General features: G+C 36.2%; 1 protein-coding gene across 1 annotated transcript in view; it reads left to right on the top strand.

The window, feature by feature from the left end:
* pnck (pregnancy up-regulated nonubiquitous CaM kinase) overlaps positions 1-15,796 on the top strand; it is an 18,200-nt gene extending 2,404 nt beyond the window's left edge. Inside the window, exons 3-12 of the mRNA XM_058389034.1 lie at positions 1,008-1,139; positions 1,371-1,445; positions 3,222-3,360; positions 3,575-3,698; positions 5,408-5,483; positions 6,446-6,558; positions 7,930-8,008; positions 9,344-9,431; positions 13,784-13,874; positions 14,860-15,796. Coding sequence (XP_058245017.1) covers positions 1,008-1,139; positions 1,371-1,445; positions 3,222-3,360; positions 3,575-3,698; positions 5,408-5,483; positions 6,446-6,558; positions 7,930-8,008; positions 9,344-9,431; positions 13,784-13,874; positions 14,860-14,870 — 928 coding nt within the window. The 3' untranslated portion in view covers positions 14,871-15,796. The remainder of the gene's footprint in view (positions 1-1,007; positions 1,140-1,370; positions 1,446-3,221; positions 3,361-3,574; positions 3,699-5,407; positions 5,484-6,445; positions 6,559-7,929; positions 8,009-9,343; positions 9,432-13,783; positions 13,875-14,859) is intronic.
* Positions 15,797-17,561: the final 1,765 nt, after the last annotated feature.

Genomic DNA, 17,561 nt, shown 5'->3' with positions numbered 1-17,561 from the left:
GTCATGAGTGAAGTGATGAGTGAGGTGATGAGTGAGGTGATGAGTCAGGTCATGAGTGAAGTGATGAGTGAGGTGATGAGTCAGGTCATGAGTCAGGTCATGAGTGAAGTGACGAGTGAGGTGATGAGTCAGGTCATGAGTGAAGTGACGAGTGAGGTGATGAGTCAGGTCATGAGTCAGGTCATGAGTGAAGTGACGAGTGAGGTGATGAGTCAGGTCATGAGAGAAGTGATGAGTGAGGTGATGAGTCAGGTCATGAGTGAAGTGACGAGTGAGGTGATGAGAGTTTTTGACTCTAAGGAAAATCTAAGGACAAGAAAGAAAAAATATAGATAAAAATAGATATTATAATAAAAGTTGTAGTTCCTTGAAACAATCTATGCAAAGCAAAATGCAAAATAAAGTGTTTTCTGAAATTTGACATTTTTCCAGAATTTTCTTGGTGAAGTACAATCACCAATAACTTAAGAAACATTAATAACATAAATAAACATTTGTTTTACATATGACTTATTAATAACTGTAACACCATGCCATTATATGTATCTGTTTTTAAGCCTATATATATATATATATAGACAAAACGAGAAAACCCCTGAAAACACTTCACCTACTGTTCTAATCAGTATTCATATTTGTTTACGATGCAGTTCAACAAGTTCTCCGCAGGGGAAAATTAGTTTTCTAGTTTCACAATGCACAGAGCACCTTACTGATTTAGGTGTTTATATTTTCATAAAATTTTCATATTTCCTTTCTATTTATTTATTTAGTGCAAAGGGAAACGTGCAAAGTAAGGATTTCATTGTATGGTCTAAACCACTGGGCACTTGACAATAAACCTCTTGAATCTTGAATCTTCAATAGATTGTAAGGCACCAAATGATGGAAAATTCCTTTAATTTAAATCTAAATTCGATGTTATACAAACTAAACACTGTGAGTGTTAATTGCACACTTAAATGAATTGAACAGTGTACTTGTGTGTGTGTGTGTGTGTGTGACAGAGGCTCATTCTCGGAGGTGAGAGTGGCTCAACACCGCCGAACACACAAGCTTGTAGCAGTCAAGTGCATCCGCAAAAAGGCCCTGAAGGGAAAAGAAGCCATGCTGGAGAACGAGATCGCTGTATTACGCCGGTGAGTGTGTGTGTGTGGTGTGTGTGTGTGTTTTATGATTACAAATCATTTCCATGGATGGACAAATCATAAATTAATGATCTAGCCACACACACTCAGTGTGCTGTTCAGTATATTTCGGTTGCCCCGGTAACCACGAACTACACTACAGAATGGTAAAATAGTGAGTGTATGATCGTGTAGTATCTCAAAATGTTGAATAATGTGATGCGATGCTCATTTTCTCTCTAGAATCAAGCATGAAAACATCATTTCCCTCGAGGAGACGTTCGAGACGCCTACGAAACTGTATTTGGTAATGACACTGTGAGTAGACCTGTTAAATAAACATCCAGCTTAGTTCAGTGTCGGGTTTCAGTGGAAGAATTTAACACAGCATTTCAGTTCGTCCTGTCATTCGTTCCAATCCTTCAGGCTTAAACAAAGCCATAACCAATGTGAATGTGGAGGCAAAACTAAGCAGCGTGTAAAAGAAAAGATAAATTGGTCTGTTTGTGGAGTTACTTCTGTCGTGCGATGCTCCGCTGAAGCGATACAGACACATGCAGACACTGTGGGAAATCTTCACTCCCAAAGTGGAAAGATTGATAGTTAGAAGCCACCGGGGAATTTAAAGTTGGCGTCAGAAAGTGTTTTTCAGACAGTTCCTTTTTCACAGTCTCACTTTATCCCCATGAGTCTAAACAAGATCTCTCACCTCATCCTCTCCTGCAGCTGTAAACTATACACCTGATCCAAAGCTAATGATCTTTGGCCTAAGCTAACTCTGTTCACCACCAGGATTTCTTCTGTTCCTAATAACTTACTTAAATGTTTAATATAAATTGAATAATACTACTTAAAAAAATGGCTGTTTTTTTTTTTGTTGCAATTTTTATCCACAAACATTATTATTATTATTATTATTATTATTATTATTATTATTATTATTATTATTATTGTTATTATTATTATTATTATTTAGGCTTTTTTTTCTCTTAAATCGATATTGCTCATACTTCTAATGGCAATGAAAGTGTATTCATCTGCAGTTGAACCAATAGTACCAGCTTATACTCTATAAAATCAATGTTTAATGATAAACAGATTAAGATCTTGCATCCATTTAGCTAATCGTTGTTATGGTTAAGCATTCTGTAATGTATTTATCATTTATAAAAGGAGTCTCTAGGGTCAGTACGGAAGGAGGCTCCAGTGATTGTTACTCCTTAATTTGGTCTTAACTAATCCCCACTTTATTCATCCGGATTAGTTAAACTGCCCACTGTTTTATTAAGAAAAATCCTCCTGCAACTTCTTTGCCTTTCCGGCATCTTCTGCATATCTGATCCGTTTACTAACTGTTGCTATATGATGTTGAGATAAATGTTTTCACAGTGAAGAGACCTGAAGGCCTTGTACAGAAAGCGCAAACGTTCTCTGATGCTCAAGAAGACGAACGACACGTTACATTAGAGGGGTGTAAAAACTTTTGAACAGGATGATCGGTGACATTTTGTCTTCTGGGAAACATAGAAAATAGAAATAGCCTTTATTTGTCAAATATACATTACAGCACAGTAAAATTCTTTCTTCGTATAGCCCATCCTTGGAGGTTGGGGTCAGAGCGCAGGGTCAGCCATGATACAGCACCCCTGGAGCAGAGAGGGTTAAGGGCCTTGCTCAAGGGCCCAACAGTGGCAACTTGGCAGTGCTGGGGCTTGAACCTCCGATCAACGACCCAGAACCTTAACCACTTGAGCCACCACTGCCCCTGTAAACATCTTATTAATATGATTACCCCTGAAGTACAAAAAAATGAGATTAAAAAAAACAATAACCAATTGTCCTGTTCAAAAGTTTACACCCCTCTGGGCTTTTATTATTATATATTATGTAGTCTTCTTGATCATCAGTGAATATTTCCTCCTTTTGCACCATTGATTTGTACACAGAGACATGCTGCTATAGCAAAATAATCAACTTTGGGTTGCTTCATGCTTAAACCACCTCATAACATTATTTCCCTACAACAGCATGCTTTATAACTTTTGCCACCATCCATTATCCTGCTTAAACATCCACGGTGTGTTCTTGCCTTAGGGTGACTGGAGGTGAACTGCTGGACCGAATTCTTGAGCGAGGCAGCTACACGGAGAAGGACGCCAGTCGTGTCATCCAGCAAGTCCTGGAAGCTGTCAGATACCTCCATCAGCTGGACATTGTACACAGAGACCTGAAAGTAATTCAGCATTCAGCGTGACACACAATTTCTACAGTATTATTATTATTACAGCGACGATGTTTATGTAATTTGTAATCTCAGAGTAACAACCTGAAGAAAAGATGTCCATCAGTCGAGTACTGTGTACAGGGACCTGAATGTAACACTAACAACACTTGTGCGTCACTTCCTTTGTATACAAATAATAATTTATTCCCGTATTGCCCTCTAGCCAGAGAACCTGCTATACGAAACGCCGTTAAAAGATTCCAAGATTGTCCTTAGCGACTTCGGGCTGTCTAAAATAGCAGATCAAGGCATCTTGTCTACTGCTTGTGGAACTCCTGCTTATGTAGGTATGAGATACTCATCATCCTGCATTACATTTAATTGACTCTGCCTTACACGCTGTTCTTGTAAGTTTATTTTCAAAATAAACTGAGATGATTATTGGTAATATGAACTACAGAATATAAACTTGTGGCTTGTGGCTGAGTTTCCAAGATGCATCAGCGCTGTAACATCATCTTTCAGTTATTACAGGAAATTTAATATTTGTTTCATTTAAAATTGAATAGCATCTTAATGTTTTTTGAAGAACTATACGGTCTACATGGGCAGGACTGAGTTTCTATAAATCTCCGAAAGAATGATTTTAGTAAAGATTATTTATACGCACATTCATATTTGCTCCTGTATTTCTACAGATTTTGTTAGTCAGCTTGCTAACATTAAATAACCTGAAAGGATATTTAAGTCACAGCTAAATAGCTTTTGCTAGCATGACCTAAACTGACTGATTTTTGTGAGAGTTTTTAGCATGTAAGACTGATGTAGAGAATTGTTCATAAATGGTGAAGAATACAGTAATATTCATAAGTGCTCAGAAAACCTCCACGATAATGATGGCTAGCGGGTTATGGTGCTAAACTGACAGGGTTTCTGAGAGGATTTTCAACTCCTATTCAAAAATGCTAATAACCTTCACTGATAATCATAGCTATTGATAACATAAGCTATTCTGACAGGATTTCTGTCAGGATTTTGATGCTCTAATCATAAATTCTCATAAACCTCATTCTTAATAATTGCAGGTTTGCTAACGTGCTAATCTGACAGGAATTCTGACACGATTTTGATGACCTACTCATACATTCTCATAAACCTTACTCATAACGATAGCAGGTTTGCTAACATGAGCTAATCTGACAGGATTTTTGACAGGATTTTGATGCCCTACTCATACATTCTCATAAACCTCACTCCTAATAAGAGCAGGCTTGCTAACATGAACTAATCTGATTGGTTTCCTGACAGTATTTTGATGCCTTACTCATAAATTCTCATAAACCTCACTCATAATGATAGCAGGTTTGCTAACATGAACTAATCTGACAGGAATTTTTTATATTGCAATTATATATGCTGAGTAACTTTAGCTAAGATAAGCTAATCTGACAGGTTTTATGAGAGGATGTTAAATCATAACCATAAACACTTTCACAGATAATGATTAATTTTTAAGTCAGGATTTTTAATATTCCTATTAAAATATATAATAAATAGGCTATATAATTGTCGTTTCTAGTACTGATAGCTAGTTTGCTAACATGAATTGGATCTTAAATTCATATTCACAAACGCTCATGAGCCCTACTAATAATGACAGCGAGCTAATAAGTAACATCAGCTAACCAGACATGATTTCTGATTGGAAATTAAAATCATGTTCATAATCTTTACTAATATTGATGAATAGCTTGCTAATATGAACTAAACTGACAGGATTTCTGAGTGGGATTTTAAGTCATATTTATAAACATTACCGATATTAATCACTAGCTTGCTAACATGAGCTACCCTGACAGGAATTTTAATCTATATTCATAAATGCTCAGCTGCTGTACAAACAAAGATAGCTAGCCTAAGAGCATCAGCTTAGCATGACAATATTTCCCAGAGGAGTCATATTCATAAATGCTCAAAACCTTATCAGTATGATAGCTTGCTAATCTGAGAGGATTTATCAGTGTGTGTGTGTGTGTGTGTGTGTGTGTGTGTGTAGCTCCTGAGCTTCTACAAGAGAAGACATATGGTAAAGAAGTAGACTTATGGGCCATGGGAGTGATTTCATTTATAATGTAAGTGTACATGCACAATTCACACACACACACACACACACACACACACACACACATATAGTCTAAAAGCAGAAGACAAATTGTGTTACAATTGATATTTGACATGTTAATTACAGAAACTGTATCTAATTACATATACTATGTGAAAGATATGGAAGACCTATGATGTGAAGAGCTGAACGACTTTGGGATTTTATATTTTTATATTTTTATATTTTTATATTTAAAAATATATTTAGCCCACAATTTTTATATTTAAACCCTTATCCAGAGCCACTTATAGTTATTCCGCCACTTATGGTCATTTATACAACTGAGCAATTGAGGGGATTTGAACACGCAACCTTCCAAACATCTAAACCACTCAGGCTAACCTCACCTATCATCGTGTAAAGTAAAGTTTATAGTCAAAATTGCTGAATTTGTGTTTTTCTTGTTCAAAATACAGGAGACGCAATTTGACATAATACTGACATAATACTGCACTGAAAAAGCATGAGGTGAGGCAGCCGGAACCTCTGCCTTAGTGAAGGGGGTGTGTGTGAGCCCACAGGTTTATGGTTGTTCTGCTGTTCTTCTTCAGGCAAGCACTGATAAGCTAGTTAAAAAAACCAAAATGGAAAATTCTATATCAAAGCTAAAACATTTCTCAAAACTGGACTTTCACTCAAAACTGGACGTAATAAATGACCATTAATCAACATGCAAGCAGCCAAATAAATGGTGAATTTAATTTAGTTGAATTATTTGTAAATATGACTCTGACAGAGCCAGTGCCTCACCAGCCATGTACCTCACCACACGTCATTGCATCTGGGATGAACTATAAGACATAGCAGACCTCTTCACCCAGACCTCATTAATGCTCTTGTAGCTGAATGAGCACACCTCCCTACAGCTACACTCCAAAAGCCTTCAGTAAAAAGTGAAGCTGATTATATGTGTGTCGCGTATCTCTACAGGCTGTGTGGATATCCTCCATTCTACGACGATAACGACACTCAGCTCTACAAACAGATCATAAAGGCAGAGTTTGAGTTCGACTCGCCGTACTGGGATGATATCTCACGTTCAGGTACTGGATATACAGAACACAGAAATCACTGATGAACCTAAAGGTGTCACGATGACAGTAAAAACCATTCAGAATTAAGAGAAACAAGCTTTCTACTGGAGATCTACAGTGCGATATATTCAAATATAGCCCTTTCTTTGCTTCTTGAGGATCTAAAATAAATAAAAATTGCTTTTTCATCTGATGCTATATGAAGGCAGTCAAAACATGCTTTATTATTTTTTTTGTAGGCTAAAGTAACCAAACTCAACACACTCAAAACACACTACCTCTACAGGATGTTTTATTAATTTATTTATGTATTTATTGCACAGTATATATTTAACTTTACACAGTTTTGCACTATAATTTCCATGTCAACATTTACATTACAGATTATATTTTTCTGTAGACTTTCTTCTCTTTCCCACCTGCATAGTTAATTCTATTTTTTTATATTTAAAAAAAAATCAAATTAATAAAAAAATAATAAAAGTCTATGCTTAGTATATTTTTAATTTATGCATATTTTCACTCTTTATTTTTTAATTTTATTCAATATTTTTCGTATTGATTTTATTTTATGATGTGGAAAGGCAAAAAAGCATTTCACTACATACACATAGTACTATGTATGGTTATGTGTGTGACATATGTTTACACTTAAACTCGCATCTCAACTATACCTTAAACAGTCTAATAGTCATATTCAAAAGTATGATGAAAAAATAATAAATAAGTAAATAAACATAACACACAATTTAAAGCAGAATAATTTGCAGAAACTCATCAGAAGCAGTGCCTCTAATTTAAAGACAATTTTAAAAAATGTAATATTTGGAGATGATTGTGTGATGATTTAAACACGATGCCAATCTTGCTGTGCTGTGAACTTTTAATTAATAATAATGAATAATAATAATGAAAAATAATAATAGAAATATAATGTTCTAAAAGAGGGAATAGAGAAAGTCAAATACAATAAAACCACAGTATAATGCTAAGATCATAATGTTTTTCTGTAAGTGGAAAATTGTGAATTTGTTCATTTATATATGTTTTAAAGCAAAGGATTCCTAGTTTTGATCCCTACAATGAAGAACTGAGCATTTTCCATCATTCTTGAATCTTGGGCTGATTATTTAATTCATCATGTACAGGAAACTCTACTCCACAGAGCAGTAAAGTTAAAGGTATTTTCCTTGCAGGGAGAAAAAATAGAAAATACATCTAAAGTGAATAAAAGACCATTTTGAAAATTTCAGACTGAATAAATGGAAAAACATTACTCTCCGTGATTCCCGGCTCTAAGCTGAGCGCCTGCTGTGTGTGCTAAATGGCATTGATCCTGTTGTGCTTCTCTCCTGTGTTTTTTCCTCCTAATGCTCCCAGCCAAAGACTTCATCGTCCACTTACTGCAGAAGGATCCGAAAAAGAGGTTCAATTGCGAGCAGGCCTTGCAGCATCCTTGGTGAGTTTATAAATAGCCGGTGGTGAAGTGATGGGAGAACGGAGGGGTCGATCTCTGGTGAAAGAGATGTTGGCCTTCAGAAAGAGAAAGGAATAGAGAGAGAGAGAGAGATGTTTACTCAGATCTTTTAAAAGCATTGCCTTCAAAAGAGCACGATTGTTTATCTCTCATGCTATACTTAAGACACAGAATTACTTACAGTAAATAAAATACTTCTATATTAATACCTGGTTTAATAACTACAGCACTGTTGAATGATTTAATTTGATTGGTCAGAAGTCTGTTTCTATAGTCAGCAGTTAGTATTTTTAGTATTCATTGTCTTATAGCAATGTGCTCATTCTTGTACATTATTGTTTCTATAGCAACAGCTATATTCACAAGAACTTGCATGATGGACGCTACACATAATCTAAACTTGAAAATGAAAAGAACAACGATGATGGAAGAGCATGTTATGGTCAAGTTTTCTCTAAAATGATGTTTATGGATGGAGTCTAGTTTCCGTGCTCTGTAAGTTTTCCTACACAGAGAAGTTCTTGGTAAAATAATAAAAGATTTTGCTCTGTTAATTTTAAGAGAGCAGCTGATTATTGCATGATATTATACACTTATGGCATTTGGCAGACACCTTTATCCAAAGCAACTTACTTTTATCTCACTTTTTACAACTGAGGGTTAAGGCCCTTGCTCAGGGGCCCAGCAGTGGCAGCTTAGTGGACCTGGGATTTGAACTCACAACCTTCCAATCAGTAATCCAGCAATTTAACCACTAATCTACCACAATCCCAGTTTAATTACTATAACATATAACAGGGAACAAACTTTTGAGGATTTTCCCCAATGTTAAATTGAACTATAAAAGGACAATTTGAAATCTTTAATGAAGGAAATCATTTGGTGGACTGCTGTAGTGTAAGAGGAATAAAACACCTCAGGATGTGCTGTTATTGGAAAATAATAAACTTTTGGTGTCAGTAGTAATAGTAAAGGGTTGTTGATGTAGTTATATAAAAGTACAAGAAACAAAACTGTGGTAATGAAGCTAGGTTTAACATGAAGGAGACGTTAATCAGGTGCAAGGATACCGACAATCAAAGACCCAAGCTGGACACGTTCAAGGCGTGATATGAATGCTTGAGTTAATGAACATGAACATGAAACAGATGCAAAGTAGTCATGTGGTGCGAGTGTCGTGATCATGTGCTACACGGTGGATGAGGTTTGGGAATGAAGTCCTGGGGCTGCATCACACCTGTCTTTCTGTAGTTTTATTTATTAAACAAAACACAAATATATGTTTCATATAAATTTCTTTTCATCGTGCTGTGACAGGATTTCAGGTGGAGCAGCTCTGGAAAAAAACATCCACGGCTCTGTGTCCGAGCAGATCCAGAAGAACTTTGCCAAGAGCCAGTGGAAGGTAAGAAAGCACTTTAACTCATTTATGTATCATGGCTTGATCTCTGTGTAAGTGGATGAAAGCTCCGGCTGCCCAGCTCGACATCTCCAGGATGACCCTGAGCCTTCTGCGAAAGCCTAGGAGAAACACGTTTACTCTTGTCTTGTATGAAATTACTTCAGAGTGCATTTTCCCCCTGCTGCTGTCTCGACTTGCTAAAGATGTGTGACTAGATGTGTAATCGAAGCCGCTTGTTTCTGTCGCTGTTGGGATTTTTGCTCATCCGTTGTACTGGAAGCTGAATGAAATGACAGCAATTAGACAAGTGCTGATAGAAAGTGAAAATTTCCAAACATTTTGTCAAAGCTTACGGCATTCACAATATTCTGGTATTAAAAATAACTACACGGGAGTCAGAATATTCCATAGTCCATAGCAAGGATATCAACACAAATTTAGACAGTAATTTATGCAGTATGCTTTAACAAGTCACAGGACTGTGTAAAAAAAAAAAAAATGAAGGTTAGGGTTAAGGTGGCGTTTCAGAATTGTACCTTTTTACAAATTGTAAACACAAAAAATGAACAAAGTCCAACAAATCTTTCTATTTCAGTTTTAGATATATTGGTGAAATCCATGACCTGAAACCAAGAGAAGAGTCAGGAGTCAAAAATGGGAAATAATAATAAACCCACAGTAACACAAAAATGTTAAATCAAGACAGGTGAATTCAATACATAAAATTGCTAGAAAATGAAAGAACTCATGGAAAGATGTAATGCAAATGTGAGTTTGTAAAAATATTGAACCCCAGAATATGAATTTAATCCGTTGTGGAGGCGAGATCTTAAGGTGAAAATTTGTATTGTGAAGCGAAATTTTCCCATAAGAAATAATGTAAATGCAGATAATCCGTTCCAGCCACCCAAAAATATTAGCAATGTTCCCAATACTCAGCGTATGTAAACTGTATGGCTGCTTACAAAGAACTGACCCAAGTCAAGCATTCCATGTCAAGGGTCCTCACAGGAAGTCGTGCCACCAAGCTTGGGCTAAAAATAGAACAGAGCACCCACGCCACCAATCTGTCAACAAAAAAACACCCGAAAAATCACCTAGCTTTTGAACGCATGCCGGAAGCAAAGTTTGTAACGTGGGTTGACTCTTTCCAAACAGCTTTCATTGACTGAAAAAACAAATCGCAAACTTGATTTGGTTGGCTTCGCTTGGGTTTCCACTGACGCAAAGAAGTTTTGAATGGCTGCTGGAGGTACGTGCAACTTAGCCGACGTTGGGTTTGGTTCATTCGTATGCCGATGCAAATTTCTTGCAAAATTTCAATTGTTAAGGTGAAAATTGGTAAGGGAGGGCATCCATATGCTGAGGTTCCACTGTATATGTATTTGTTTCTGCTGGAGGTACATGGCTTGGAGTTTGCATGTTTTCCTTATGCATTGTGGTTTGCTCCAGGTTCTTCAGTTTCTTCTGCCTTTCCAAAGACATGTGTTTTAGATTGATTAGCATCTCTAAATTGTCTGTAGTATGTGAAAGTGTGTTATTGTGCCCTGTGATGGGTTGGCATCATGTCCAGGATGTCCTCTGCCTTGTGCCCTGAGTCTCTTGGGATAGACTCCAGATTCTGCGCCATCCTGTGTATAAGTGCTTCAGAAAATAATGGATGGCAGGATGGATGGATACTTTTCGCAGGAATGTATTTTTGGTAGCATCCCAAATCACAACAAATTGCTCCATAAATAGGATTTAAATGCAGAGCTATTGTATTTTGACACATTAATTTGAACATCATCGTGCATGTACAATATCAATGTGTATAGAGTTTACTGCAGAGTTTGTGTAAAAGTTCATCCTCTCTGGAAGACCGATTTGATGAAGTTATGTACTTCCTGTAGGTCTTTTTTCATGATTAGCCAGACTTTCCTGGTTGAGGGTCTGGTTGTCTTCATCCTCAATGTGGCCACATATCTCCTTCCTTCACAGGAAGAGAGCGTTTGACTGAAAGTGTAATGGAAAGTAGCAGCGCTGAAACAGTGTACTAAGCGCTAAACTCTGTATTATATACCGCACACTATCTGTGTGAATATATTTAGATCAGTGATGTGTGAAAACAGAAACAACAAATTATCAGTATTGAGCATGAGATATCTCGAGTCACTGGTATACCCAAACACATATACTGAAAAAGGTACACTTTTTTTGCTTTTAATTTCCATCCACGATGTATATGAATCTATGCACAATGAGCCAACTCTTCAAAATTTACCATCTGGTGTCTTTGCTCTTCAGTCGAGCAGCGAAATCTGTGACCACTGTGTGCAAAATATGTCCAAAGTTACCCACTCCATTTTTCAGCAGTTAGTCCTTCATCATCCGTATGTTCTTAGTGCATTATATATTTTTCATTTATATAATTTTTTCAGCACGAACACTAAAAGTACACAAAGTACACCAACCGAGAGCAGATGTTTCCAATCCGGTGACTATATCTAGCTCAGAAAAGCTCAGTGCTGTCACTTTGTTTAAAAGTTTGTCAGTCTGATGAAAGACAGCACTCCTAGCTTTATACACATGGAGAGGCAGAGAGCCGGCTAGATTATAACTGGCAAGAATGTGAAAGTGTAGAATATACAGTAGATCAGATGGTGTGAGAGTGGAACGTCTGAGGCTGAGGAGATAAATTCAGACTCACAAAGCACTAATCTTCATGAGAAACACTTGTATATGTTGTGTTATTTGATATCATGCTGCTGTCAGAAGGCTCATTAAGATGAATACATTTTCTAGAACAGCAGCTCTGACAGTAGCTCCAGCTTAGAAATTAATGCACTTACTGTAAGATTTAATTCAATTCAATTTTATTTGTATAGCGCTTTCGACAATGCAGTAATGGAAATAATAATATGTTTTCATTGCCATAGCTGTTGGGACTTTTGCTCATCCATTGCACTGGACTTACTGTAACATTCAATTCAATTCAGTTCAATTCAATTTTATTTGTTTAGCCCTTTTACCAATGGAATAATGGAAATAATAATAGGTTTTCGTTTCCATAGCAACAGCTATGGCAATAGCTGTTGGGACTTCTGCTCATCCATTGTACTGGACTTACTGTAATATTCAATTCAATTCAATTTTATTGTATAGCACTTTTAGAATTAATAATAGAAATGATATGTTTTCATTTCCATAGCAACAGCTGCCGCAACATATATAGGGGCTTTTGCTCATCCATTGCACTGGACTTACTGTAATATTCATTTCAATACTGTATGGTGCTTTCAACAGTTTAATAATGGAAATAATAATATGTTTTTGTTTCCATAGCAACAGCTGTTGGGTTTATTGTACTGGACTTATTATAGCATTCAATTCAATTCAATTTTATTTGTGTAGCGTATTTAACAATGGAATTAATAATGGAAATATTTTCTATTTCCATAGTCACAGCTTACACAGGGATTTGTATAGTGGATGCTCCAAATAAACAGATTAAGGACCTATATACTGTAAATTGTCGAAGTGTTGTAGTAGTTTGATCTCTGTATTTTTTTAGGAGGGTTGGAAGGAGTCTCCAGTATCAGCGTTTTATAACAGTTACGCTTTGGTAAAGCTCTAATGCTGTGTTCACACACACAACGACTCGCACCCACAAATCGACCCAGAGATCATAAGTTTTTGTTGAGAGCTGCACACTTCCCAGGGACCATGGGTGCCTAGATGTGGGCGTGTCCAGTCGACACGACAAAGATGAGAACTTCTACCAATAGGAGTAAAGAGCGCACGTGATCCATAACAAAGAACTCCCGCTGCTTCTCCTTCATCTCATATGATGATGAATTTTATACGCAAACACCAAAATCTTTACAGAACAAACCTTTATAAGACTTTATAGTACAGTGACTGGAGAAATGCAGAGACAAAATGATTTATTTTTATTTTTTATTGAATTATTTATTAATTATTTAGCATTATTTCTGTGTTTTAACATAACATAACATAAGTTATAACACATATAAGTTATTTCACATACCTAATATTAAACATAAAGTACACGTGTTGTGACAAACTGCTGTAAAAGGAACAAACCACTTGCTGTTCTAGGAAAATCATTGCCTTTGTGGTGTTAACATTGGGCCACCAATCATGCCAAGCAGCCATTGATTATTTTCCTGCGACAGCATGCCCCTTAATGCTTTTCTTGTTAATGCTACATGCTGTATGTTCCAAGTTTAAACCAGTTCACACTGATCTGGATCATTATCCAGCAAACATAAATGTTATGAAATGCTTACGTTTGTGTGATTGCCATTTTTTGGGGGGGATTAAAGAATTCTGCCATTGACTGTGTATTTCAGAGAGCTTTTAATGCTACCATGGTGGTGCATCACCTCAGGAAGAAGGCCCATGTGAGTGAGGAGGAAGATCGAGACACATCCACAGGAACTGGTGAGAGAGTACACATGCTAGGGGCAATATATTCATAGAAAGGTCCCCCAAAAAACAAAAAACGTATATTTTATTTGCACTTAAATGTTTCTATCTTCAAAGTAAATGTTGATATCAAACCCATTTCTGCTCTCTAAGATACCCCAAGTACTTGTTCACATAAACATCTCATATTTGAAAGTGTTTATCTTTATCCACTAATTCGGCAGACACCCTTATCCAAAGCGACTTACATTTATCTAATATCTTTCATACAACTGAGGGCCTTGCTTGAGGGTCCAGCAATAGTAGCTTAGTGGACCTGGGATTCAAACGCACAACCTTCTAATTAGCTGTGCAACACCTTAACCACTAAGCTAAACACACTACCACATCCCACTAAAACCACTAAAATTCAGTGTAAGGTTATCCAACAGAGTGAAGAATAGGCAAACATCTCACACTAAAAGCCAACAGAGTCCTGAATAACTGTTGCTATAGGAACAAAAATAGTACTCACTGGAAGACTTGTCAGAACTGTGCTCTTAGAGAAAATTCAGCAAATTGTTCATTCAACATTTTGTGACCAGTAGGATTCGAACAGTGATGTGATATAATGATGAATTATTAGCCATATAAGTACCCAGCATGCTCTATCCTAATGAACATGGCCTTTTGAGCTTCATATCTGACCCCCTCTCCCACTTATCATAAAAAACCTGCCTGCTTTAGCAAATTTTTTGTTGGTTCCGGCAGAAACCCAGCCCCGATACGCAGAACCTCTACTGTATATTATACCTCAAGATCAATGCTTAGCATTACTGAGAATTTTTTTGTTTAATCAGCTGGAGTATAAACGAATGAAACCCACTGCAGCTCCTCAGTCGATTTTGCTTTATGGAGACTTTCCAATAGGAAAAAAATAAGTGAATTATTTGATATCCATTAGTCATGTAAAGTTAATGCAAGCGTTTACTTTTTAAATGTTTTTTTTTTTTCGCTCTAGAGACCTCATGAAATCCAACTGGCGGAAGACCAGAAGTCAACACACGCATACATCTGAGTGAGCATTTGTCAAAGCAGACCCTGCGCCCTGAACTGCTGATGTCGGCTCTATGTGCTGCTTTGCCTGATACGAACCAGCGGGACTTGTACGAGCGCCAGATGGAAGCGCATTAGAGCCTCTTTCGAGCCTAGTCGTCACCGTCACTGTAAGCGAATGGTTAGAAAACCGCAGGTACGCTTAACGCCATGTTGTGAAATGTTATGTATAAAGAGCATGCTGCTATTTGAATTATTAAACATTATTAGCCAGGTAATGTTTCTACAGTAGCTGTGGCTAAAGTGCTAGATATTCCATCTGTTCCATGCACCTGAAAGTAAACACGATGAAAAAAATATTGCATATTAAATAATACATTACACTTTATTTAAAAGGTCGGGGGCCTTCAGAATACATTCATAAGCTTTGCATAAAACTTTTATAAAGCAATGCCTGAGGATTTATGAAGGCTTCCTGTCATGAGGTGACTTCAGGATTGTTGCTGCTGCACAATATTTTTCTTTATCTTATTAGTTTGTTGTTAAAAACAGCACGTTTTTGAAGCTCCCTTTCCATTCAAATTCCTTTAGCCCCTTACTAAGCATTAAAAAAAATGAGTTGTATTGGTGCTTGTAGTGTTTCATAATAGTTGTATGAACCTCCTTCTGAGACAAGATAAAAAAAGATAACATAAGATAAGATAAGATAAGATAAGATAAGATAAGATAAGATAAGATAAGATAAGATAAGATAAGGTAAGATAAGATAAGATAAAATAAGATGAGATAAATTAAAACTTTATTAATCCCAAAGGAAATTCTTTTTCAAGAGACTGCGTCAGATTACAAGGAAAATAAATATAAATTAAACATAAAAGAAAAATAAATTAAATTAAATAACCTATATATACAAGTGTATTCAAAAGTAAATAGAAATACAAAAAATTAATGAAATATTATATATATATATATATATATATATATATATATATATATATATATATATATATATATATATACAAAACCAAAACGTATTGAAGTACAACAGTTCCCTGGAGAACACTTTTTGAGATTTGTCCCTACTATGTTTTGAAAGTATGGTCCATTTAATACTTTTCTGCAATGACTTAGTGGAGGAAACCGACCAAACACTTTGGAAAAATATCTGTTGAATTTGATCTGGGTCTCTGCAATAAAAGTCTCTCATTCTCTGTTCTATTAATTAACATGACATATGTGAGTTTCTAATTGTTGATGATGACGATGTTGGCTGCGTTCAGCGAGTCAGATGATTCATCTCCGAAATGAATCACTGTCTTCTTTTAATAAACTCAGTCAACTTTATGATATTTTGACCAGGTATCAGTCCCTACAGGAGTTTGCAGTGTTTTTTGTGCTTGCTGTGGCCAAGAATGCTTGCTTTTTGTGCTTATTTTGTTTCGTGAAGAAAAACTACTTGAACTGGTGAAATCACAGGCACATGGTTCTTCTATTAAACTCCTACCAGTGAAGACGCATATTCTCTGAGCGATGTACTCGTGATTAAAGCACATAAATTGAAGAAAGCTTTGTTGTGATGCCGTCACACCACACGACTGAACCTAAATGTGTGGAAAATTTGCTGCAATTTTTGAAATAAATATTTTACCATCACAAAATCACAAAATCCTCGAGGGACTGAGTCATTACTTGTGGCTGAAAAGGATAAAGCTTAACCTACCTTCTAAATGAACACAGTAACCTTGCTTCAAACTTAGCAAATGATTCATAGACTGAATTTGACTCGATGATAGATAGATAGATAGATAGATAGATAGATAGATAGATAGATAGATAGATAGATAGATAGATAGATAGATAGATAGATAGATAGATAGATAGATAGATGGTGATGAATTGAGGCTGAATGAGTTTTCCTGTACATCCAGTAACAGATTGATTCAGTTATCAAATCTATATGATACGGTTTCATTTGCTGTGCATGTGTTTATATTTATTACAGGATGATGATGATGATGTATTTAAGTAATGCTTAAACAAATCTGAATAACCTGTGTTAAATAATGTATTAACATTATTTACTGCTTATTAACACTGAAGTTGATGTTAAAGCATTTAACAGCTCTTTAACAGGCATAGTCAGATAAGATAGAAAAGATTTTTTAAATAAAAATTTGCAGATTTTGTGACATCATCGCATTTACATTTATGCCATTTGACAGACGCTCTTATCCAGAGCGAGGTACAAAAGTGCCTTGAAATCTCTGTTAACGAATACATTAACACTGGTTCAATAGGTCAGAGGCTTGGGATACCATTAGCCTAAAAACTGTGCAGGGAAGAACTTTTTTTTAATACATACAACAAAACATAAAACAAACAGAGAAAATAAGCACTACTTTAAGTGTTTCGAGAAGAGGTAGGTCTTTATTAATCATTTGAAGAAGGTCAGTGATTATATCTAGGGGAAGTTCATTCCACCACCTTGGTGCTAGAAGAAAGAATAGTCTAGATGTATACCTACCTCTTACCCTGAGAGATGGTGGGACCAGTCAAGTAGTGCTAGTAGATCTGAGGGAGCGAGGTGCAGTGTGAGGAGTAATAAGAGCTTTGAGGTAAGATGATGCTGGTCCATTTTTGGCTTTGTAGGCAAGCTTCATTGTTTTG

Source organism: Hemibagrus wyckioides, linkage group LG05 (genome assembly GCF_019097595.1).
Source record: "Hemibagrus wyckioides isolate EC202008001 linkage group LG05, SWU_Hwy_1.0, whole genome shotgun sequence".
In the NCBI taxonomy this organism is placed as follows: Eukaryota; Metazoa; Chordata; class Actinopteri; order Siluriformes; family Bagridae; genus Hemibagrus; species Hemibagrus wyckioides.
This window is presented reverse-complemented; position numbering and strand designations above follow the sequence as displayed.